The 26,554-nt window shown below is 37.8% G+C and overlaps 1 protein-coding gene across 1 annotated transcript; it reads left to right on the forward strand.

Moving 5' to 3' along the window:
• Window positions 1-1,734: 1,734 nt before the first annotated feature.
• Acsl (Acyl-CoA synthetase long-chain) lies at window positions 1,735-25,209 on the forward strand. Its single transcript, XM_068348947.1, has 12 exons — window positions 1,735-1,901; window positions 2,607-2,819; window positions 4,295-4,534; window positions 4,823-5,015; window positions 11,722-11,916; window positions 12,223-12,359; window positions 12,495-12,634; window positions 13,506-13,632; window positions 16,366-16,537; window positions 17,157-17,294; window positions 17,758-18,033; window positions 21,738-25,209. Exons 1-12 carry the CDS (start codon window positions 1,767-1,769, stop codon window positions 21,887-21,889), a joined length of 2,118 nt encoding a protein of 705 aa, XP_068205048.1. The 5' UTR covers window positions 1,735-1,766; the 3' UTR covers window positions 21,890-25,209.
• The last annotated feature ends 1,345 nt before the right edge of the window (window positions 25,210-26,554 follow it).

Below are 26,554 nucleotides of genomic sequence, written 5' to 3' on the forward strand. Positions count from 1 at the left end.
TTATACGAATTATACTATAAATCTCTCTCTCTCTCTCTCCCCCCCCTCTCTCTCTCTCTCTCTCTCTCTCTCTCTCTCTCCCTCTCTCTCTCTCTCTCTCTCTCTCTTCTCTCTCTCTCTCTCTCAACTATACCAATAGGCCTATGAACCTCACAAAATGCAAAAGTCTAGCCTATATACTAAATATAATCTTTAAAACCATCTCAAATTAATTTTCTACCTTAAAACTAATAAAATAATGAATCTCCAAGGCGAATAACTAATTTAATTAATCAATTTAATATAATAAAAATACCAGACTACACCACGTGGTAGAAATCTAGCCAATGAGAGCAGACATCTATATATAGAGTTAACAGGTGCGTGTGTGTGTGTGTGTGTGGGGTTAGATACACACAATATATACCCTTATATGCTAAGCAGCTGTTTAGAATGAATGAAATTCCTATATATTTAAAAAACAAAGAGCGAATCAGAACGCCATGTTGAAAAGGGCAGGTTATAATGTACGTTAAAGGGATAGAATGCGTCTTTATATAGTGTATTGTCAGGGTGATAGGGTCGCGTTGGCACTCCTTGTGCGTTTTATCTATAAGAATCTTTGATATATCACTTTTTTATCAACTTAAGTGTTGGTACTTTCCTTTTTTATAAGTGCTGGTGATAAGTAGGACTGTGGTCAAGGTTAAGTGGTTAAGTAATGGAGAGAGAGAGAGAGAGAAGAGAGAGAGAGAGAGAGAGGGGGGGGATAGTTTTCAGAGCCTATTCTATTTGTTCTAAACGAACATATTCTCTCTCTCTCTCTCTCTCTCTCTCTCTCTCTCTCTCTCTCTCTCTCTCATTAAGCTTGTACTCGGTCTAGCTTCCTGTGTAATCTCACCACTCCCCCCCCCCTCTTCGTAAGTGCCACATAGCGTGGCCTGATACCACATCACGCCATATGATGTATCATTGTAACAGCAGGTAGAATAATCTCTCTCTCTCTCTCTCTCTCTCTCTCTCTCTCTCTCTCTCTCTCTCTCTGTCTCTCTCTCTCTCTCTCTCTCTCTCTCTCTCTCTCATCCGAGATCTTTATTAAAACTCACACACACACACAAGCGTGTCTGCCAATTCCTTTGTCCATTATATTTATATGCAAATTAGTTTTCCCCTCTCTCTCTCTCTCTCTCTCTCTCCTCTCTCTCTCTCTCTCTCTCTCTCTCTCTCTCTCTCTCTCTCTCTCTCTCTCTCTCCTAGTCTTAAGGTTCTTGGCATGGTATGAAGTCACCCTTTCGTAGGCCTATGGAGAGTGGATTAAAAAAAAAAGCTATGGAGAGAGAGAGAGAGAGAGAGAGAGAGAGAGAGAGAGAGAGAGAGAGAGAGAGAGAGAGAGAGAGAGATATTTCAAGAAATAATAAAACTAAAAAATCACATGGTGGCCTTTGTGGTAACATCCCTGACCGGTGAATGCCAGACTGGGGTTCGAGTCCCACTCAAACTCTTTAGTTAGTTTGGTCGCTGCAACCTCACCATCCTTGTGAGCTAAGATTAGTGGGTTGGGTGGAGCCTATAGTTCTATCTGGTGAGTTATCAGCTGCCATTGCCCGGCCCTCCTTGGTACTGGCTTGGGTGAGAGGGGACTTGGGCACTGATCATAAGTATATATAATCAGTCTCTAGGGCATTGTCCTGCTCGATAGGGCAATGTCCCTGTCCCTTGCCTCTGCTATGCATGAACAGCCTTTAAACTTTTAAACTCACCGTGACCTTTTTTTTTCCAGACTGACCATGAAGGAGCTTGTAGTCACCATAGGCATAACCCTGATCAAGGTCGGGGTCTTCATCTACGACTACATCACGTACCCCATATACGCCGTGATCCAGAGGCCGTGGGAGAAGCGACGTCTCATGCACAGAGTTCGGGTGAGTTGGTCTTTCCCCAGTCGGTGTAGCTTCTACTCACTTCACTTTTACATTGATGTTTTGATTTTAAGATCTCAATCGTTTGATATATATTTTTAATGAGGTTTTTTAGCTCCATGCATTTACTGTCCTTGACTGCAGCCCACTGCAGTCAAGTGGCAAGCAGGTATATAATTCATTACTTGAGTTCGACATTAATATATGTATGTATATATGTGCATCCCTTTCCAAGTGAGGATACCTTAATGAGGTAATCAGCAGATCAGCAAAAGTATAATAGTCAGTGTCACCCATACTAGATTGGTTTGCTGTGAGCGATCAGACAAAAATCTCCCACCCTCACCATTCTGCACTGTCCAGCGTAGGGACGAAAACTGGCCAGACATGAATTAACTTGGCATGGCTGAGGCCTATGTCCTGCAGTTGACTAGAAATGGCAGAATTTGTTGTTGTATATATCTTGTGCATGTGTGTTAGTGTAGTTTTCATAATTTATCAGATTCTCTCTAGCAGTACCAGCTGAACTCAGTTGAGTCCCTTGTTAGGCTGGGGGGAACGTAGAGAGTAGAGGTCCCCTTTTTTTTGTTTTGTTTCATTTGTTGATGTCGGCTACCCCCCAAAATTGGGGGAAGTGCCTTGGTATATGTATATGTATTATAATGTGTTTCTTGTAACAGAATTCTCACAAACTTTTAATTTCCCCAGGCCGAGCCAGTCGCGGTAACCGAAGGTCTCTGCTACAGGAACGTCGATCCGCCCAAGGCTTTCCAGATAGAGATTGAGAGGGCCAACATAAAGACGGTAGAGCAAGCCCTGACCTATTCCTGTAAGAAACACGGCGCGAAGAGGGCGCTTGGAACTCGCCAGGTCCTGAGCGAGTTTGAAGAGGTTCAGAAAAATGGCAAAGTCTTCAAAAAGGTAAGAGAACGGTGCCGTACTCTGCTGTCGTTTTAGGGATGATGGCTCTTTGGATTAACCTTGGTTAGGTTATGCTAGGTCTAGGACCAAGAAAGTCTAGATTCGGCAGTCGAATACTAAAGGCAAGTCTGCCCGACCAATAACTTTTGACGGTTACTTAGCTCGAGTATAATGAGCTCCCAGATGGGTTCTTGGATTCTGTATATTAGTATAACTATACTTATAAACAGTAATGGGTATTTAGATTCTAATATACTCACATATAATAAATCATTCTTGTTTCTTTAGATTCTACTCATTAGTATCATCTTGGTGTATGCTTTCATGAGGAAAACGTAAAAGAAACTTTAAACTAATACATAGGATTCAAATAAATCTGAATTGTTTATCACTTAAGTGTGTATTGGAATCAAAATAGACATAAAAGATTTATCTGTGGTGGAAATTTTGTCAAAATCCATCAATTCGTTTTGAAAGTAATTTTTAAAATTGTGAAAAATGCATATCTGGATCATCTCCGAAATTCATTGGGGTCGTCCATGACCTAAGATCTGTGTGGTAAAAATTTCATCGAAATCCGTCGAGTAGTTTCGACGTGAGCCTATCCACAGACACAAGGACAAATAAATAAATAAACCGACTCGGAAATATAACCTCCTTAGCGGAGATAATATTACAGTTGTATTAAACATGTCACTTGAGATCAGTAAAGAATATGTTGCTAGCTTTGTTCCTATCTCACGGACGTACAACCAGCCTTTCACTAACCAACTTAACGTACGGTTATTTTCAGCATGCTCGTAGCCTGCCATGACCTGAGATCTAGACCAGCTTCCAACCAGGGGATCTCTGCAGCCTGGTGGCCATGTACAAAATAGTTTTCTATCTTGTAACATACTCCAAAATATCAATGAGAGAACTAGAAAGAATGCTAAAGTTTATATGTGTCGATGTGATCGCTCAAATAGAGCCACGCTTGGGAGGAGACGCAACTGAGATAGATGTTTTGCGTGATTCTTCATACACCCCACCCACAGATTAGGACAAGTGATTATCTCTCTCTCTCTCTCTCTCGTGTCCTCTAATAAGACAGCTTATAACATACTTAATGAGCTTATCCGAACAATTCACTGACCGAGTAAAGATATTTTATCGCTCCAATCCAGAGATTCCGATCACTGATCCCGACTGGGTTTGTTTTCCACTCAAAGGTGCAAGGTTATGGCCAAGCTGTGGTTGAGAAAGTGTGGTTATGATAGATATTACTGTACCGTATATTGTTTCAAGACTAGGTTGATTTTTTATTGTCTCCTTTCGTGGAATAGGTGGTAGGTTTGGAGTAAAATAAATAATAGTTTAAAGCCCCAGAGAAATATGAGGATCCACATCATTCCCGTGTCTTATAATTGCTGTAATCAAATTGGTCTTACGTTATTTAATCTATTCCTTGTTATTGATATGTATCTTACCAACAGCTTGATCTCGGCGACTACACCTGGCTCAATTACCTGGAAGTCGACGAAATGGCCCGTAATTTCGGCAAGGGGCTGAGAGTTGTCGGACACCAGCCCAAGGAGAACATCGTCATCTTTGCGGAAACCAGGCAGGAGTGGCTCATCTCGGCTATAGGGTGTTTCAAGCAGAACCTGCCGGTTTGTACGTTGTACGCGACGCTCGGGGACGAAGCTCTCATCCACGGCATCAATGAGACCGAGGTGAGATGTCTATTCCTTGTTTATTTACATACTTGGCATGGTCAGATCCTCTAGGTTATAGGTTACGATTCAATTTCATCTTCTCTGTGTCAATCCTTCACATATATTCGCAGTCAACACCGTAATATGTCACACATATCTTTAGAATTTATTCCCTTCCTAAAGCCCATCCTGAAAATATTTGTTGAACCCGTAAATCTTATCACCAAGGTCACTGCTTGCAACGGAACTTTATTCTAAGAACTGCGAACGATCCGCTCGTTTGAGGACAAATCCCCGCCATTTCAGGTTCGGCACGTGATCACCTCGCACGAGCTGCTGCCCAAATTCAAGCACCTCCTCGCCAGATGCCCCAAAGTAACTCACATCACCTACTTCAAGGACCAGATCAAGGAGACGGACCTCAGCGGGTACAAGGAGGGCACGGTCTTCAATTCGTTCGAGGAGATCGTTGAGAAGGGGAAGACGGCGGATTACTCAGGTATGGACGGTTATTGCCTTGGAGAGGAGCTTCAGTAAGAATTCTAGATTAACATTTGAGCTTATTAGATGAGGACTCTCCTATGATTTATTCACGTGATTTCACTTGATTATGTTGCTGTTTAATCAGTTTTAGAACTTTGCTTCTTATTTTTTCTAGAAAGAGAAATTTCTTAAGCCTTAGCACTTGTCTTCAATATTTTTTTACTTGCCTGCTAATTAATTTTTCCCCCAAAGAATTTTTGGCTTATTTTTTTCCGAAGCTTTTGATTAAATCTCTTTAGGCATTGATTATATCCGGACAAGAAGTTCTTTGGAAAGTTGTTTATATTTCGTTCAACGTTTAGAGATTCACTAAAGCTATTCACCTCCGCGATTAACGCAAGCTTTTCTTAAAATTTCGTATCTGTGGCTTTGAAGACGCCGTAACTTTCCAAGGAAACTTCGAGTCTGCGATTTCTTGTTCACAATTAATTCTTTTTTTGTGCATCCTTCATAAGAAAATCTATTGCTAGTTTTAATGTTCCTGTGACTTGCTTGTAACATCACAACCGATCAGGCGATCAGTCGTATGCTCCAACCACTTCGTAAACAAGCGAATGCTTGTTTGCGTCATTTTCTTGTTTACGTAGTATTCTTGTCCACTTCTTGCACAGGCAGCAGGAATGATTCAATGTTTATCATTGTATCCCATGATTAATGCAAAGTTGCAGATTTTTCTAAAGATAGAATTATTTACCTCTCTCCCTCCCCGACGTATCGTGGCCGTTATCCCCGTGGTTGATTTTACGTACAGATATCAAAGGTGAGGAACTAAAGATGTGATGAGAAAAAGATTTGCTTGAGTTGTCTTGAAGCCTAATAAACCTTCCATGTGAATGACTAAAACAAAAATAAACTGTTTACTTCCTCTGGACTGAAAAAAGGGGAAAAGGACGCAAGTTCTATTCCCCTCGGGTCGTCTTTGCCCCTTCGATCCTCCTTCTGTTATGTGAACTTACTCCTTTTATTAACCTTTGTCATAACCACCTCTTTCACCCCATTGTAAATTAGCCGATGTATTTTCTTTTCCTTATTGATAATTTGTAGTAGATGCATGATTTGTTGAAGTGTCGGAGTAGATAGCGACGAGTATCCGAGCGGGTCGGATAATGGATAGCATTATTGTAGACACAACTGGAATTGAAAATCGATAGAAAATGTGGATTTAAGTCGATACCAGTGTGGGTTCCTTGTGTACTATTATACTCTGTGAAAAACTAATCTTTATTACAGTAATTTATGTACACAAAGGGTATTTTATACGTACAGTACCGGTAATATGTACTTTGTGGTACTGTACAGTAGTTGAAGTACTGTTCGGTACTTCATTTTTAATATAAAGATTATTTCTAATATTTTAAAATCTTCTATACATTTTTAATATATTTCCAATAATTTACTCATTGATAATTTGTAAATTTTGATATGCGGAAGTTTTAGGAAAATCTGTTTTGAAAAAAAAAATAGCCTTACTGTAAAAGTATTTCTTTCATGTCATTTGTATTCAAATTTAAAATACTTTGAAAAGAAAATAATAGCTCTGAATCAAATACTTAGATTTGCTAAATTCTATATCAATGTATTAAACTATGTAGAATCTTCATAGGATAAGTATAAACTATAGTCAATTTCTTTTAGCGAAGCAGATTTGCACCGACTCGCAGCAGTGGTGCCCTTTTAGCTCGGAAAAGTTTTGCTGATCGCCGATTGGTTGGACAAGATAATTCTAACCAATCAGCGATCGGGAAACTTTTCCGAGCTAAAAGGGCACCGCTGCGAGTCTGTGCAAATCTTCTTCGCTAAAAGAAATGGTCTATAGTTAGAATTTGAATATCGTTATATCTTCAGATACTTTCTAATTTTTTCAATCATGTTGTAAGTAGCCCGTTATAACCATACTCCTTACTCATGTTTCATGTTTAAGAACATCACATTTAGGTTTTAACAAATTTTGATTTCTGCACAGTACAGTAGTACGTTGTACATCGCTTTCATTTTGTGCGGTTATTTATGCAATCTTCCACTTGCTTTGTTAATTGCATGTGTGTGTTCTTGTTGCATGTTTGTACTGTCGACTGTTGCATGTTTATTTAAACATTATCTTGCTTGTGTATTTTAATTGGTGGTGGATTTGAGTTACAGCGAAGTAGAGATTTATAATTTAGTTGATATTGGAAACGTTGGTTTTGTAATATTTTGTATTTTAAAGTGTGACATAAGTTTTCTGGCCTGTTTCATTTGTACGGATTGGAATTGATTTTGTTCTTGCTTGTGTTTTCCGTTTAAGAATTGTTTATGCTTTTCATTTGAAATTTACATAAATTAATATTCTAAATTTCAGAATTTGGATACTATAGACAGGAGTTTGCACTAACATGATGTTTTTGATATGCCAGAAGGTTTTATAGAACTATTTTTGGAATGTCAGATAATATATAGAAAACTTTAGTGATCTTCAGCATTAGAGAAGAGTAATAACTATTCTGCTTCAGAGATAAAAACCTCTTGAATTTACTGAAGCCAAAGCGATTGATAAGTGTGGTCACTGCGTGTGAAATCACTGGTTTGAAATGAGCCGTCTGTCTTGATTTCTTGTCTTCTGAATATGTTTTGTGTTTGTTTAGGGTCTTGAAGTGTTATGTGGCCTTATCCTTTGGGATTTTAAAGTACTACAAAAGGCCTGATATATATCCGATATGGACAAAACAAATTGGTGTATGTTATAGTTTTTCCGGTACGCTGTCGCTTGTCTTAGCAACTTTCTTGCATTTTAGTGAGAGCGATATTATACATACATACATATACCAAGGCATTTCCCCCAATTTTGGGGAGTAGTCGACATCACCAAATGAAAAAAAAAAAAAGGGGGGGGGGGGACCTCTCCTCTCTACGTTCCTTCCAGCCTGACAAGGGACTCAACCGAGTTCAGCTGGTACTGCTAGGGTGCCACAGCCCACCCTCCCCCGTTATCCACCACAGATGAAGCTTCATAATGCTGAATCCCCTACTGCTGCGATATTATGCAAACGCATAATCTTGACCTGTCAGGGAAATAAAGGCACTATAATCTGTTGTTTGCAAACGATAACAGCGGGAGAAGCTGTACCATGATCACGTCTTGATTTTAGACCAGTTTAGGGGACTATAGTACGCACAGAAGTGCTGGTATTTGCCTAGACATCTCGAACCCCGGAAGGTGGAAAGTTGAAGCTCCGTCTTGTATGCACAAGTCTCTCTCTGCCCAGAGAGCTTTTCCAAAGGACTAACTTGTTTATAGAGCTGTTACCATCTCTACTATTCGTTAACCCTTTTACCCCCAGGCTCTTTGGAAATTTCCAACCCTTAACCCCCAAGGGGTTATTTTTTCCCCAGCACATTTTGCAGTATATTTTTTTGAAATTGCTGTAACAGCCTTAATTTTTTGTCATAGAGAGGTCAGGTTGGTCTCATTCTCCTGGAAAATGTCTGAATTTTCTCAAAAAATTATCAAAAATATGAAAAAACAATTTTATAGCATTTTTTTGCAAAGACGTACCAGTACGTCCATGGGGGTAAAGGGATGGCTTTTGTGAAACGTACCAGTACGTCCTTTGGGGGTAAAAGGGTTAAGGCGATACATTAACTTAGAATTAAGTTCGCATAGAAGAGTCCAGTATTGAATGAGTTGTGACTAAGAGGGCCCTATTCCATACGTTACAGTCAATAGCTTTAGAGGTTGTGAGTAATCTCAAAATAATTTCATGAAATGCGTCCCAAATATCAATAAATCAGTTTGTACCGGTAATCCAAAGGAAGGAAATTTGAACGTTTGGGTATACAGCAGCGTACTTTTAAAAGAAATCAAATGTTAATATTCTTAACAGCTTCCGTGAAATGAAGAGAAATCAGAGAAAGCACAAAAAAAATTGTAGAAATCGTAGCAAAGCCAATCTGAAAACACAAATTGTTAATTATTATTATCACTAGCCGAGCTACAACCCTAGTTGGAAAAGCAGGATGCTGTATGCCCAGGGGCTCTAACAGGGAAAGTAGCCCAGTGAAGAAAGGAATTAAGTAAATTATATACTATGAAGTGAGACCTACGTCAGCCTGTTTAAAGGCTACTCATGAATGGCAGGGGTAAGGGACAGTAACCTTTCCCAAACAAGCAGGACAATGCCCTAGAGACTGACCACATATCGTATGATCAGTGCCAAAGCCCCCTCTCCACCCAATCTAGGACCAGGGAGGGACAAGTAATGGCTGCTGATGACTCAGCATGTAGACCTATAGGCCCCACCCCCTTTAGCTCACAAGATGGTGAGGTTGCAGACACTAAAGGAACTATTGAGTTTGAGCTGGATTCAAACCCAGAATACAGTACTCAATGCAAAATCTTACTTTGAACTGAGTTATAAGAAAAAAATAGTTAAAAAAATGCCTGCTTAAAAGTAGGTAATGAAAAAATACCTAACAAAATATAAAAGCCAATATTAATCACTATCGTGGATTTCAAATATGGAGGCCAGTATCAGTAGCATTACTGTATTGTAGATTTCAAATGGAGCCCAAAGCAGAATTTTATAACGTGAAATAGGTTACTGATAACTCTGATAAAAATCCGACCCTTCTTTCGCAGAACAGAACTTGAGTCGGTTTGCTTGTCTATCGTAAAATGCTGATAACATTGGTTGTGAGAAGACCCTTATCAGTAGAACAAACACTCTTTAATCAAGCAATTTATGCCTCTTTTGTCATACTGACTCTCTCGCTTGCTCTCTTCACGTTATACATGGATTAGGCACTCCTCCATGAAATGAACAATTTTAGATTGTATCTTTGTGTTAAGTCTTCCAATTCTTTTGCATTACTGTGTGAAATTTCTCCACTGTTTTTTGTTATCTGTTGTAATGGAATTTTCAATTCCACAGCTTGTTATTAGCAATTTCTTACCCTCTGGTTGTCTAGAAAACTTAAACTTGATTTTATAAAAGCTGCTTTTTATTTTATAATTAAAATTTTGATTTTAAAATCAATATTGATGTTCTCATAAAGCCTGCTTGTAATTACTATAATGGTTTGATAGCTTTTCGTGGATTGAATATTTATAGTTTTGTTTTAACGTTGTCGTTACAATTTTGGATTAATTCTTAACACATTTTGAGATTGTTTGATGTTCTCTTTATATCTTGTATACTCTTAAATTATTTTTCCTCATTTAGTTAATTTCTCTTTAGTTTCCAATGCTGTTTTAGGTCAGCCATTTAGCATTATTAAATCATTGTCTTTTCATTAACCCTCTGGTGATCCCGGCCATGAGAAATTTTTACGGTATGCAATGACGTAACCAACGGGTGACTTTAAGATAAAACGAAACTGGAACTTTAGAAAGCTACGAGATTGGATTCTCAGAGGGTTGATGTACCTTCAATGCCAAACAAACCATTGTATTATGATGTTGATGAGCGTATCTATATTTATCACCTCGTTAGAGGCAATTGCTGTTTACCTATTTCTGAAATAGTATGACTCTTTGGCGGTTGAATAATAGCAAGTCTGCATCATCTATGGTCAATATTTCCTTAGCAAATTGGAAAAGGATCACTATGAAAAGTTTTCCCTCTTTTAAAACATTTTTCTTCTAAAGCATCTAGTTTTTTTTATTAGCATATAGGAAAGATCTTTTGCAAGTTTCATTATCAAAAGCCTCAAAAATTGTATTGGAAAATTATGCAAAAGAAATAGACACTCATTGATTCTCCTTTTTCCATTACTCATTCATGAAGATCCATTTTCTTGTCTGGCTCTTCCTCCGTTAAAGTCAAATTTTTGAAAGTGACGATAACCCACAGACGAAACAAACCAGATAATCTTAGTGTGTGGCTGTGTAAGGCCCTGTCCACACGATCGAGCATGCCCCGACAGGCAAACAGTGATACCAGGCCACAATAGTTAGTAAGAATGAGGGTTGATGACGTCAGAAGCGGGAAAACTAAAGGCAGGGATCTGGCAACACTGTATGATGCCAGATCCCTGTCTGTTTTTCCCGCTTCAGACGTCATTAACCCTCATTCTTACTAACTATTGTGGTCTGGTATCACTGTTTGCCCGTCGGGCATGCTCGATCGTGTGGACAGGGCTTTAGGCCTCATTAACATTGATTGTTTTGTCACTTCATGATTAACAAGCCTTCAGGAGTTCTGTGTAGGTGACAAGGAGAAGCACCATAATCAGTTATTCAATTCACGTGTAAAGGAATATGAATGGATTTTATATGATGGTTTTTTCTTCAAAATGTAGGTTACTGTATATACTGTAGTAGTTATGATACAATTTTTTTAGATTTAGATTGTTTTTATTAGCACAGCATGCATTTTACGCACTTGCGGTTTATGTTAAGAAATATTTTTACGTACTGTATTTGCAATTTTAAGTAGAAGTATATTTACGCGTTCGCCAGTCACCAGAACTTATTTTTAAGCATTTGCATTTATGTGAAAGAATTCTCATCCTTTTTAGATCCGCGTAAAATATTATTACGCATTTGAAAGTTACATTAAGGTATATACGTGTACGTACTGGCAAGGTACGTACATTTAAAGCATACTCTGACGTGCTCGTAGGATACTTCGAAACATTAATCTATATGAGAGTTCACTAACTTGTTTAATCACCCGAAACTCCAGACGTACCTCCCACGAGCGAAGACACCGCCATCATCATGTACACCTCGGGCTCAACCGGGACACCTAAGGGTGTCGTCATGTCGCACTTCAACCTCGTCAACTCCATCATGGGATATGCCGTCGGTTTTGAAGCGACAGGCGACGACATCTACTTGGCCTATCTACCTCTCGCTCATGTTTTGGAATTAATGGCTGGTAAGATTGTTTGAAAGTCATTATTGTTTGTCAGTTTTTAGATTTTATTTTCTAAGATTTATTTTTATTTTTGCGTGAAATTATACCTAGTGTTTAAAGCAGTTGACGATGCAAGATGAGCTTGAATCATTGGGCTGGTTAATCTCCTCATTTTGATAATAAATTAATTGTTATTATCTTCAAGTCCCTTGTATTTTTAACTATAAGTAATATATCTGGGAAAACTAAGGCTTTCAGAAATATACTTTGTATTAGAAAGGAAAAAAATTTTTTTTTATGCTCGAAAACCACTCTTGATTCCAACAGAGGCCATGATGATCATGTATGGAGTACCGATGGGTTACTCGACCCCCCTGACGATGACTGACCGTTCCAGCAAGATCAAGAGAGGCAGCAAGGGGGACTGCACAATCCTGCAGCCGACTATGATGGCCGCTGTTCCGGTAAGTATCGTTTGAAGGAACACATTACTGTAGGTAGCATCTCTTTAGGGGTGCCCTGTATTAGTAGACAACAGCTGTTTTATTTATCGTTCAGTCATTTTTATCTATGGCGCCTCTTCTGCTTTTCGTCCCCAGCTGATTCTCGACCGCATCTACAAAGGCATTTTGGAGAAAGTACAATCGCAGGGCCCTTGGTTAACTCATCTCTTCAATTATGGTCTGCAATACAAGCTCAACTGGATGCACCGCGGATGGGACACGCCCATCTGTAACTGGTGAGTCTTGTGCCGTCTCCCCGGCACGATTTATCCCGTCTGCTATTGTCGAATCTACCGGCAATCGAAGTGTACTTTTCAGTACGTTTGGCATTCCAATAGGTGTATTAATAAGAAATATAGACAAAAGTTGACAGATATGCTCTGAATAATGTTTCATAATTATTAATTATTGGATGAATAAAAACAAATTATTGATAGACAGAGAGAGCATTTGCATTCATAAAATAGGTCCTCAACTAACAGACATTCAGATGTTGTCAAAAGTTCATATACTGTAATAAGATAAAGAAATACTTTAAGAAAACAATATTATATCATTTCAGTAAGCAAAACTACATTTGCAATAAGCTGATATTCATTTCATACGAAACGGGACTATGTTGACTTTCGCAGCTGGAAATCTTAGGCAAGGGAGTCGAGTTTTACACTAGGCCAGAATTTAACAATATTCAATTTATAAATATCTTGGAATTTATATGATGTTAACCCTTTTACCCCCAAAGGACGTACTGGTACGTTTCACAAAACTCATCCTTTTACCCCCATGGACGTACCGATACGTCTTTGCAAAAAACTGCTATTTAAATTTTATTTTGCATATTTTTGATAATTTTTTGAGAAACTTCAGGCATTTTCTAAGAGAATGAGACCAACCTGACCTCTCTATGATGAAAATTAAGGCTGTTAGAGCAATTTCAAAAAAATATGTATTGCAAAATGTGCTTGAAAAAAAAAAAAAAAAAAAAAAAATAACCCCTGGGGGTTAAGGGTTGGAAAGTTCCAAATAGCCTGGGGGTAAAAGGGTTAAGAACCTTCTGTCTACCGTACCACATTCCGAAAAACTCCTCATACGTCTATCGTCCCGCAGGATCGTGTTCCGCAAAATCAGAGCCCTCTTAGGTGGAAGCGTAAGAATTATGGCCGTGGGGGGCGCCCCTCTCTCTCCCGAGACGCACGACTTCATCAGGGCCAGCATCGGCTCACCCGTCTTGCAGGTGAGCAAATCTCTATCTTTCTCGGCTCTTTTTTAAAGTGCCTTTGCAGTTTCTGGTTCAGGGGTCTGTTGAGAGTCCTATAGGATGTAAGAAAGCTTTTAAGGGGACAGAAATTTTCCTGCATGCTTACTCATAAGACTTTCCATTATTTGCTAACTTATAGAGCTCTCCTTGTTCGGAAGATTGTGGAACTTTTCCTTGTTTGGAAACTTATAGAACTTTACTTATTTACGAACTTTCCTTACAGTATTTGCATACTTTTAAAACTTTCTTTATTTTCAATTTTAACAATTTACATTACTGTATACATTTGTGACACAAATCACCATTAAGTTCATCCATAAACGTTCTAACATTGCATGCAATTCATTTTTAAATCCTTGAAAGTAGAGTAGTGTTCATTACTTTTTTATTACTTCTCAACATTTGTTGAGGACCAAACAATTGTCTAGGCAAAAAAGAATCACTAATCCTAAGTGAAATTGCTTCAATGATGGGGTTATCACACTTGTGAAGACTTGAGGAGCTGAGTTTAAACTCAATTATAGGCAATTTAAATTATACAAATTATGTAACATAAACATTGTGTATTTCTATGAATGTAGGTAACCTGGAACATCTAAGAATGTTATTGGTTGATTAATACCAAGTCCCTTTGCGATTGTACAGTATTAAAAACTGTGCAATGACTCTACGGAGAACCTTCTTAGAACTTGGAACTTTAGATGAACATTTTTAATAACCAGTAACAAACAAATGTAAAAAAAACTGGAGGAGGAATTAGAAATTCTTCCGTCATCCTCTTGATAATAGTGCAAAGGTTTCACGTAAAACGATTGACTTCTCCGGGTTGTGAACGTACGAAGGAAAGACCTTTGGTGCGATGGTTAACTAGCATTCGTTAGGAAGGCAACTGGTGGCCCTATCTTAACACTGCTGTCACTCATGCGTTGGGTAGAAGCAGAATCCTAACGTAAATGGAAGTGAAACGGTCTCATCCCTGCCTGTAGAGATCTGTCGTCGTCACTTCTTAGATGTGTTGACTTTTACTTCCGTCAAAGTTGCAGCAAATGTACTCTGATAATCTCGTTAGGTTTATTGACTTTTCCTTCTGTCAAACTCGCAGTAAATGTCCTCCGATAACTTTTATCTCATACAAATATCCTCTCAATCTCTATAATCTTGTGTAGAGTTTCTTTAACTAAAAAATCCATGATTGTACCTAGAGGTATGTCTGTCCCAATAGGTTGATAATAAGAAAGGTGTGCAGCATGAAGATTGTGCAAAATCGAATCAAATTATGTTTTGTAATTAACTTGATCAGTTACTTCTAGACAAACCAGATTATTCTTAATGAAGGCCCAATGGTGGTTCCCGACATCAGCGATTGTTTTCTAAGAAAAAACAAATCTGCTCTCCTCTTTTTAGGGCAAATTTCCAACACATTTGTGCTAGTTCTGAAGAATTGCCGAGTCTAAAATATTCTAAAACTTTGATTAAATCACCTTGACATTTAAACTAACTGGTCTCTTGACTTTGAGCTACCCTAGAATTATACTGTATAAAATCTTTTTGCTGGAGATGATAGAGAAATGCCTTCATTTAAAGCAGTAAGCAGTAACTAACTTAGAAGAAACTGTTACAGTACATGCTCTACAGAGGGAACTGACAAACACAATGTTCTGAAAATGAAGGTTCTGTTGTAAATAATTGAATCCCACCAATTTCTGTTTTTAATATTCCCAAGCCAATAAAATCAGATCAGCTATGTCTTTTTAATTCAAGACTAATCACTTTTACACGTTGAATCCCCAAATCACTAACGTGTTCTACTCGGTAGAGGAAGAAGAAGAGAACGATGCAACCTGAGAAACAAGTGACCTCAAACATTTGGCCTCTCCTAAAGATCTAGTCTCGGCTATAAGCTTCGCCGATAAATTACCACAATTGCGATGATCCGTTCATGTCGCTGCATTGAAAAAATTTATCCAGCTTTCAAATGCTATTTCACGTTTCTATCTGTGTTCCTTCGTTAGTTATGCTAATACGATATTGCTCGATGTGATCCTGACAATTTTTGTCACGGCCGGGATCACCAGGGGTTTAAATGAGTGTCCACTTTGTCCGATAGATTATTCTATTTTTGTTTTCTAAAATCTTGGCTTTACAAATTTAAAAGATATACAGTACCTACATTATGGTATTCCAATAAATGCACACAAGAGCCCTTGTTGCCGATTGAAATGGAAAAGTGTATAAAACTAAAAGTTTGGATGAGATAAGCTCATTATAAATGTAACTGGCAAAAAGAGGCATTTCAAAAATGATAATTTATTACCATTTGATTAATACTCTTTAAACAAAATCGAAAAAAAAAACGGCACTGTAGCAAACAGCTGTGTCGGAGGAACGAGTCGCAGGAACGTATAGGGGCACTCGAAGGTGATAGGATGAACAACGGCTCCCTATCTTTCCTTTCCCTCAGTGGATTAGACTGGGTAAGGTCTGTTTGGGGTGCAGATATCTATGGTTATCTTAGGATACGTCCCTGATTATACATGATATCTTCGGATAGTCATTTCGGGGGTTGGAACTTTGTGATACCCGACATTATTTCTCTCGTAATATCAGTCGCAGAAATATTATACTGTAGAATTTGCCGGAAGGAACTTTCCATCAGGACGACATGGCTCAAGCCCAGAAAACTCTTTAAACAAAATCTTCCTTTTTCAGGGCTACGGTCTCACCGAAACCTGCGCGTGCGCCACCTTGATGGACGAGCACGACATGTCCGTGGGTCGCGTCGGCGCCCCCTCGTCCATCTGCGACATCAAGCTCATCAACTGGGACGAAGGCAACTACAGGATCACCGACAAACCAAGACCCCGTGGAGAGGTGGTCATCGGTAAGTGATTCGAAGGTTCAGTATGAGGAACTGCGCTTAGATGACTCGTGTTCTTTGGTATTTATTGTAGCATGTGAGTTATTTTACTTTAGTTGCAAATGTTGACATTCATCAAGATATTTGTAAGAGCACCAGTCCTTGAACAATAGAGTAATGAGAGAGAGTTTTGCTGAATCAAAGGGAAAACTAACTAAAGTGAGGTAGTTCATATGGTTCTTTGCAATGTCCTTGCACCGACCATTGCAAAATCACGTTCTGCTTTTTGTTCTTCTTTCATTCTGGGAGAGTTTGGTCCTAATTAGCTTCTAGTTTCTTCCACTTTAACCTGACTGTTCTGTCTCCTAAACAACTTGATAATACTGATTTTCAGATATTTTAATATTGTCACTGATCTTAAAATATATAATGTTCATTCCTCTTATAGCTTATTTATTTCCTTTACTCGCAGCTGTTTTCCCTATTGGAGTCTTTGGGGGTATAGCATCCTACTTTTCCAACTAGGGTTGTAGCTTAGCTAGTAATAATAACAACAATATGCCACTGGCTATAACCTGCCATTCAAATATGTTGAAGTGTTTGTCCGAGGATGTACGTCCTAACCAGCTACCCTCTTTTCCAGGTGGCAATAACATCGCTGTTGGCTATTACAAGAACAGTAAAAAGACCCAAGAAGATTTCGTAGAAGTCGACGGTAGGCGCTGGTTCTTCACGGGAGACGTAGGACAGTTTGACGAAGACGGCTGCTTGAGAATCGTCGGTGAGTTGAGAGCTTATCCACTGGTGTTTTTATAAAGCTTGTGTTGGAGGATAACCGAATCAGACCTTCTGTCTTTACTTTTATGCGTGTAAAAGAAACTCCTTTACATGATTAACTCCGTTGGGGTTTGTTTCTCTTAACATTTTATACCAAAAACTTATCTTTTATAATTCATTAGGAACTTCACAAACTCAAGGAAAATGAAAACCATGTTAAACATAGATAAGTTTTGTTTAACTTGTCAAAATTTACGTCTATAGCTTATTATGACGTGAAGCTGCACTGGTATTGACAGTACACGAGTAATTTTGTTGTGGAGAATTTATTATAAAAACTATTATGAAGACCCTTTGGAATATTGCATATTGTTCTCCAGATTTCACAATATATATATATACAAACAACTAATAGATACATTCCATCATCTTTAAAAATACACACTAACCCCTATATCGTCTCTCAGACCGCAAGAAGGACTTGCTCAAACTCCAGTTCGGCGAATACGTATCCCTGGGCAAGGTGGAGGCGGAGCTGAAGGTGTGCCCCCTGGTGGAAAACGTCTGTGTCTACGGAGAGTCCTCGAGTAATTACATCGTTGCCATCGTGAGCCCCGTGCAGAAGAACCTGGAGGAGATAGCGCAGGGACTGGGCAAGACCGACCTTCGTCGGGAGAAGCTGTGCCTGGACGAAGAGGTCAAGAGTGCTATACTAAAAGAACTCGTAACAACGGGGAAAAAGGGTAGGTCGAGTTACTTGCTTCATGGCAGCTTCTGTCCAAGAGTAAATTTATGGTGTCGGGACAAGATCTCGTGTAAAATAAACGTTTTACGGCATGAATTTCAGCCGGAAATGTACTGGAATGTAGTAGTATTTAATTTGTTTTGCCATTAGAAAGTTAACCCTTTTACCCCCAAAGGACGTACTGGTACGTTTCACAAAAGCCATCCCTTTACCCCCATGGACGTACCGGTACGTCCTTACAAAAAAATACTATAAAATTTGTTTTTTTTTTCATATTTTTGATAATTTTTTGAGAAAATTCAGGCATTTTCCAAGAGAATGAGACCAACCTGACCTTTCTATGACAAAAATTAAGGCTGTTAGAGTAATTTAAAAAAAATATACTGCAAAATGTGCTGGGAAAAAAATAACCCCCTGGGGGTTAAGGGTTGGAAATTTCCAAATAGCCTGGTGGTAAAAGGGTTAAGGCAGGTAGATGTCCTGTAATTTATAAAGATTTATCTAGAAGTTCTCTGCATAGGTCGCAAGTCCGCATAGTTAATATAATGTTAAACTGCTATCTTTATCCAGTCCTACATTATATTCAGATAACATGCCTCCTCCACCTCATTGGGTATTATCAAGTTATTAACAAGGCATTCAATCATCTAGGTTTGGTAAAGTACTCTCAAATGACTACAAGGAACATTGAGACAGTTAAGGTGGCATTGAATCTTTGCACCAATTTGTTGAAGTACAGTAGGGTCCCGCATTATACGTGTTCGAATTATGCGATCGCTATTTTTCAAAAATAAATTTTCTGTATCTGCGAAGCTGTTCAAAGTCTGCTAGTCAAGGACTACAAAGCGTATCAAATATATTGTCTTTTTAAGTCTATTGGTAGCCCTAAATATGGTGATTTATAATAATGTTACAAAACAATATTAACATTACATCTTATTAACATAATTTCATAATAAATAGCCTATTTAAGGATAAAATTCCACATCAACAATGAAATCAACTGTTAACTGTGCGAGTCCAGCTGACAAAATGTAAACAGAATTGTGGTTACGTTCTCAGCAATCTTTATCTTTCTCCAACCTTTCGATAATTTTAATGGTAGTGTTAATGATGGTATATTAAAGCAATATTTTTGTTTGGTACAGTATATATAAAAGGTTCATCTTTCCCTTCGGGCGTTCAAGGTTTTCACGAGTAGACTGGGTTCGTTTATCGGCAGTGAATAGCCTAAACTTCGGTAACGAGTCGGCAATATTTTGTCATATTTTAAACAGTATACATTTGATTTGCAAAGATTGGTTTTGTAGAGTAGACGGTAAAATAAAAATCTCTCTCTCTCTCTCTCTCTCCCGTAAGAAATAAAACCTTAGTTCACATATGGCAACTTGTCTAAGAATGAAATTAACATGGATATCGTTAGTTGGGGCTATAAATTCCTGGCTTCAGGAGGTTCGCGAAACAAAAACACGGCATTCAATTACAACAGCTGATTCTCTCTCTCTCTCTCTCTCTCTCTCTCTCTCTCTCTCTCTCTCGTGTTATACAATACTTATAAATAGATGAAGAAACCAAAATCGGTTTTCTTAAAGTGTCAATTAATACAAAACGAAAAAATTATACCGTGTATACATCCATTTCAATCATAGCTTAAAATATGGCATCCGATTTCGTTAGCAAACCACTATTTTTTAGGAAACTCCATTCTATTCCAGAAAATTTTTACTCTTTAAATAGACAATTGCGTTATAATAAAACATGTACTTATGTTTTTAAATTTCGGGTGTGTTTTAAAAATCGAGTATTGCTGACTTTTTGTTTTACTTTTGGCTGTGATCACATCAGCTGATGTCTAGCTTCCGCTCTCACGAATATGCGCGTACGAATACGTTAACAAAGAATTGTTTACACCACCTAGCCTTAATTTATTCAAACCATCAACACAGTTAATATCACATAAGCACCAATGTGTTATAACCTATCATATTTATTGTTTAGTACATTTAAAACCCCCCCCCCCCTCTCTCTCTCTCTCTCTCTCCTCTCTCCTCGTCTCTCTCTCTCTCTCCTCTCTCTCTCTCTCTCTCTCTCTCTCTCTCTCTCTCTCTCTCTCTCTCTCTCTCTCTCTCTCTCTCTCTCTCTCTCTCTCTCTCTCTCCTCTCTCTCTCTCTCTCTCTCTCTCTCTCTCTCTCTCTCTCTCTCTCTCTCTCTCTCTCTCTCTCTCTCTCTGTTACATCGAACATAATAGCGGTAACCTAATTGTTTGATGACTTTAAAAATAGGCCTTGTACTTTCTTCTTCTTTTACCTTTTTTTGCATATGGTTCCATAATTGAGGTGGGTACAAGTTGACTTATAACTGAAGTTAGGAAAAGTATTTTGGATATGGAAAGGACAATTATCTTTCGTAACAGTTTAGAATTATCGTAAATTATCATTCTGTCATTAGCGGCAGTTTGCTATTCTGGATTAAACACATAAGGAAAAAAAAGTTTTCCAGCTTTGCTACGAATTTAGGAATTTATATGGATAAGATAAGTAAAATATTTGTAATAACAATGTTTACTAAATGTTTGTAATATCATTAGTTATCACTTTGACCATGTGTGTTTATTGCGTTCGTTTGTTTATGTGATCGAAGATGGAGCGTAAACAAATGGAAGGTTTCTGTTTCAGGCGGCGTCATAAAGAAAAACTTTATATAAATGGAATTAATTTCATTTATTTGGAAGTTCTAAGAAAAATTAAGTAGAACATTGGTAATAACAAAATCAACATATAATCTATACTTGGTAGAATTGCTGTCAATTAAAAAACTGACCTATACACAGACGTATAAATGCGTCTGTTTCTTCGTTGTGATCAGAGATAAACGTAAACAAAACATTGGTTGTCGTTTTCTATTGTGCTTTTTAGCGTGTTTAGGAAACGCATGATATAAAATCGCCTGTATTTTGATAATTCTGGATTTTCAATCATACAACAAAAGCTAGTCTATAGAGTGATCGTTTTGCAATTCACCAGTTGTCTTATACAATAGATATGACAAACAATAAAATTTACCTGTATTTTGGGTCGTGTTATAACGGGAAATATATGGTGTTTACACCTATCCTGGTTGTAATTTTAACCATTTTTCAAGTTATTAGAACTTTAAAGTATATTAAATGTTTGATTTATTTACAAGAACAATTTGATATTATAAAGAAATACAGTTTAGTACAAAGAAAGTATTGGAAATGGGTAGTAAACACATTTGAATAGGCAAATTGCTGGTTGCCATGGCCTCAATGGAATTATTTCTGTTAGGTGTGTGTTTCGAAATATGCGATTTTCCATTTATACGAGGTCATTAATCGACCAAATTCTCGCATAATTCGGGACCCTACTGTATCTACCAAAGATTTTAAATCATTCATTTAGCAAATGCAACCTTCGTATCACTCCCCTTTCCTCATTTTAAGAGCAGCTAAAATCCTTGGACATTTAGGTAAATCAAGTATAAGATTCTTTATCTTTAAATCAACTCGAGGGTCTTCTTGCTGATGTGCCTCCATCAACAATTAAGGAGTAGGAATCTGCAGGCTGAAAATATGGAGTTTAATTATGTAGTTTGTTAACCTATTTGTGAAAGATAAACTAACCCTCCGTAGTTATGTTGTTTAAACATATGAGAACCAAATTTTTCTCTTATATTTCACAGCTAAACTCGAAAAGTTCGAGCTACCCGCCGACGTCTACCTCACGCCAGACATATGGACTCCGGACACCGGCCTCGTCACCGCCGCCTTCAAGCTGAAGCGGAAAGACATCCAGTCGAAGTACCAGGAAGCTATAAACCGCATGTACGGTTAAGCGATTGTGGGGGGCTGCTATTTCTGTAAATTGTGTTCTCGTTTTCAAGTTCTGCACGGTCGCTTCCACCGCTCGACGGTTGTTAAAAAAGGTCGAGCGGAGAAAGCGTCGCTATTTATTTACGGAGAATGTGGTCGAAGTTAATTTATGGGATCGTTCCTTGATGCTTTGTGGGAAGGCGTACAATCAAAAGGCTGGACACTTTCCTTGTGTTAATTCATATTGGAAAAAATGCTCGGGCATTTCTTAATAGGCTTGTGAACTATGCTTTCTTTTTTGTGGAAAATATTTTGTATATAAGGAGTTGCATCAGCCGTCTTACTTTTTTATATTTTATATTTCTTCTGTTCTTCCGTTCACGGCCAAAGGGAATTTTTGGTTAGACTTTGTTTTGACTCGGATTTTTCTCAAGTAACGTTAGTTTTGGCGACCCCTTTAACCGAAGAATTACAAGCAGCTCCAAAGTTGTTGTTTATCAGTCTAAAATTAGAAATTATAACGGCGAAAAGCTATATAGAACGACTTTAAATTGGAGTTTCTTCAGTACTATAAGGTTGTATAACAGAACTATGTTTAGTGTTTTATTGAATGTTGGTTATATCCCAAGTTATGTGAACACCAGAATCAGCCAGTTTAACGTAAGCTGTACAGCAATGGTTAAACGATGAAGAATCGTATCTGTGTTTGCTAGAGTAAGTACCGATAGAGATGCATTTTCATTCCATGTTTCCTCAAGTATTTTGAGCTGTTTGGAAATGGTTACTTGTCGTTGGGTCCGCTATTGTTGCGGCGGACTGATGTTTGGCAAATTATCTTTGACAAATATAGGTGCAGCTGTGCATAGGAAATAACTGTTAAGCCCTGTCCACACGATCGAGCAGGTTCGATTGGCACACCTGACCGCTATAGGTAGTAATACATACATACATATACCAAGGCACTTCCCCCAATTTTGGGGGGGTAGCCAACATCAACAAATGAAAAAAAAAAATAAATAAATAAAGGGGGACCTCTACTCTCTACGTTCCTCCCAGCCTGACAAGGGACTCAACCGAGTTCAGCTGGTACTGCTAGGGTGCCACAGCCCACCCTCCCACATTATCCACCACAGATGAAGCTTCATAATGCTGAATCCCCTACTGCTGCTACCTCCGCGGTAGTAGCAGTAGGGGTTAATGATGTCAGAAGCAGGAAAATCACAAGCGGTGGTGTTGCCAGATCCCTGTCCGTGGATTTTCCGCTTCCGACGTCACTAACCCTCATTATCACTACCTACTGTGGTCCGGTATCGCTGTTTGCCCGTCGAGCATACGCGATCGTGTGGACAGGACTTTAGAAGCTTTGTCAAAGTTTGTACGAATGATGGTTGGTTAGTTCCGCGAATACAATATTGGTGCCTAACATCAGTAGTAGTGTTATGTATATGCCATTTCATCCTCTCATTTGTCATAACTCCTCATTCATGAATGTGTACATGTTGAACATTAACCCATAATCATTTCTTTAGTTTTCATCTTTGATAATCATCGCAACTTATTTCACCGACTGCACTCGGTCCTTGAGTTCCACAATGCAAGCAGGAGACGAGGATATATACTACAGATATATCTATTGTTCTGGACAGTTTTTGTAAATCAACCCTCTGAGAGAGAGAGTGGCAAGGGCTAATGACGTCGTCTGCAAACTTTTCCGGCGAATATCGGTTTCATTTTTAGTTTCTTTTACAGCTTGGGTACGGACTGCAGAAATGCACAAATGACATTGGCCAGTACGAAAGAGATTACGGTCATTGAAAAATCTCGGAGGGTTATTATTGTATAGTATATTCATATGCATATTCTATAGTCATGGCATATCACATTACCTGGTTACAAAGACTTCCTGTCCTCGCACACAGACGACAGCTCGGCCATCCCGCAGTTTACCCAAATCTTAAGTTCTTCAAAGTTTTGTTTTTCCAGTCTCATCCATCCTCAAGAAAGTGGATTTCAAGTCATTTCCCCCCCCCCCACAACAAATTGGGACCAGACATCTTCAATGATTTGAATTTAGAAGTCGTATCACCCTAAATAGTGTCTATGGGTTTTAGTCTCCCCTATTAGTTCATTTAGAATAAATCTTACGAGAACAGAAAGTCATTGGCCTATTTTTCTGTCGTTCGTTACGTGCAATTCTTGAGAACAGCCAGATTTTCAATTGTTATTGATGTTATTTTTCTTTTGGATAATGAACAAATATGTTTTATATTTATCATGAAGAACAGATTAATACATGGGAAAAAAATGTGTTTACTAAAAAACTGTAAAAAGTTATTTTCACTTATTAACAGTATAGAGATTTTCATCTAATTATCTTGCAATGTTAGTTGCAAATTTAAAATGGAAAAAAATGTTTATCATGAAATCAGTGTCGGGCGTTTTTGTATATCGTCAGGAGAGGCGATTTTGCGAGCTTCTTTTGCACTTAATTTTTATTTCAACCTGATTGAAAATAGTTTTATAACTTCATTTTTGCATTTAAACCAGATTTTTTTTTTTACTCTTCAGAATATTTGTTAAATGTCATTTTGATAAGTTTAGAAACAATGTGTTAGCAAGCACTTAGAAACGTGTTAAGTTTTATAATTGAGCGATTATTAAATCGTGTTGAAAAAATTTGTGCTTTAAAGAAAATATCTTTGCAAATATTCAAAGATAGGAATAGTGTATGATTTTTTTTTTTTTTTTTTTATTAAATCCCTTAGCGTTCTATACTTCTTTTCCCCCATTTTTTCACACGAATTTCATTACTGGTGAAGCGTGCCTTAACAGCCATGAATTTTCCTTCCTCGTCAAATCACGGATGTATAAATATTGTATTTATTTTGCATGTATTTTTTAATATGCATTATACAATACCTTACTTTTATCCCTTGCAAATTATAATAACCTTGTACGTGAGATTTTGTCCCGTATTATACGTACATTAAACTCGCCGAGGTCTTCTTTATGTTAGCAACTCTTAACTAATTGTTATATTTAAAATCAGTTTCCCCAAATAACCATATTTTTAGACCATACCAGTTTGAATTTCTAAGAATTAAACCGAGGCACAAAATGATGTACTTGTATGAAGTTTTACCTCTTTAAGTTTTAGCGTATTTTTGTCTTTGATATGAAAATCTGTTTCTTAAGTTTTACGGAACATTTCTAATTTTTTTAAAAGGCATTTAGTAGATGATTTAAAAGGCTTTAAAGCACTCAAATTGTACATAATGTAGGTAATTTGTCAATTTTTTTTTTTAGTAATCAATGTGAAAATGGTAATAAATATTTAATATATTCTCTATCTTATTTTGTCACTTGATTGGTTCGTGGTTTAATCTAAAGGGAAAATCTAAGAAATATATTTCCTTTATAGCTATAAGAAAGCAAAGTTGGTTCAAAACTCTATATATGAAAAATATAAATTAATCAAAGACAAGATTTTATAGACTGGGAGCTTCAGACGACGCCACTAAAATGGTCTCTTGCAATCTGTCACTGGATTGGACGAGATTTGATCTTACAGAGCCACCATTAATAAGATATACGTTCATGGAGCCTTGGTGAGAATTTGGCTAAAAGTGGGTTAACATATAAGTTGGGGAACCTATTTTTTGCTATAGCTGGGCATTTTAAGCCTTTATAAACCTTCTCCACACAGTTACAAGCCTTTCCCACACTTATAACACTTTTCTGCACACATGTGAACACTTTTAGTTATATAGTATACTTATTTATGCTATATGTATAAGTGCAATGCTGCATGCAGTACAAGTAAGGTTAGGATAAGCTATCCTAGCTTACTAATACAGAACTGGAGTACATCGTGCTACTCGCAGTCTCTACCGTATACGTACGGCACTAAATGGAAAACTTTAAGGCTACTAGACACGGAGAATTTCTTTAAAACATTACTATGAAGTAATCTTAGGTGGTTCTGTATCGGGTACTCGCCTAGTAAGATACACACTTCAACGAAACTCGAATAACGACGATGACGGTGAATTAGCTGTGCAGTAGATGTTAGACAATAATGCTATTTACTGCACGGCCTATCGTAGGATTTGATTGAATGTAACAAGTAAGAAACTTTAATGAAATTATCGCAAAACACACTAGTACAAAAAGTAAGGCAAAGTGAAATATGAAAAGATGATTTAAACCCAAGTGCTTCAAAAGGGAAAAGTAGCCCAGTGAGGAAAGGAAATAAATAATTCTAACAAAAGTATCACAAAACACGAGTACAAAGTAACACTTGTAGACATACGCCTCACAAAAGGCAAAGTGGAATGTGAAAAGATGCTATATGCCCAAGGGCTCCAACAGGGAAAAGTACCCCAGTGAGGAAAGGAAATAACTATAAGAGAAATAATGAACAATTAAAATAACATTTTACAAACGGTAACAACATTGAAGGGACACGCCAATCTGTTCGACACAAAAACATTCTCTACAAGTTTAAATTTTTCATAGCAATAACCGGCCTAACAGCCGAAGGATTTGAGTACATCCACGCTAATATCAGATAAAGATAAATGTCACCCAAGAGTATGGTATTAACCCTTTTACCCCCAAAAGTACGTACCGCTACGTTTCACAAAACACATCCCTTTACCCCCATGGACATACCGGTACGTCCTTA

The sequence above is a fragment of the Palaemon carinicauda genome, chromosome 25 (assembly GCF_036898095.1).
Source record: "Palaemon carinicauda isolate YSFRI2023 chromosome 25, ASM3689809v2, whole genome shotgun sequence".
Taxonomy (NCBI): domain Eukaryota; kingdom Metazoa; phylum Arthropoda; class Malacostraca; order Decapoda; family Palaemonidae; genus Palaemon; species Palaemon carinicauda.

Bases quoted from the DNA above. Each gene is read 5' to 3' on its own strand.
- Acsl (XM_068348947.1), top strand. From the start codon at position 1,767: ATGAAGGAGCTTGTAGTCACCATAGGCATAACCCTGATCAAGGTCGGG. The intron at 5,016-11,721 runs GTATGGACGGTT...CCGAAACTCCAG, and splicing joins GAAGACGGCGGATTACTCAG to ACGTACCTCCCACGAGCGAA. The intron at 11,917-12,222 runs GTAAGATTGTTT...TGATTCCAACAG, and splicing joins TGTTTTGGAATTAATGGCTG to AGGCCATGATGATCATGTAT.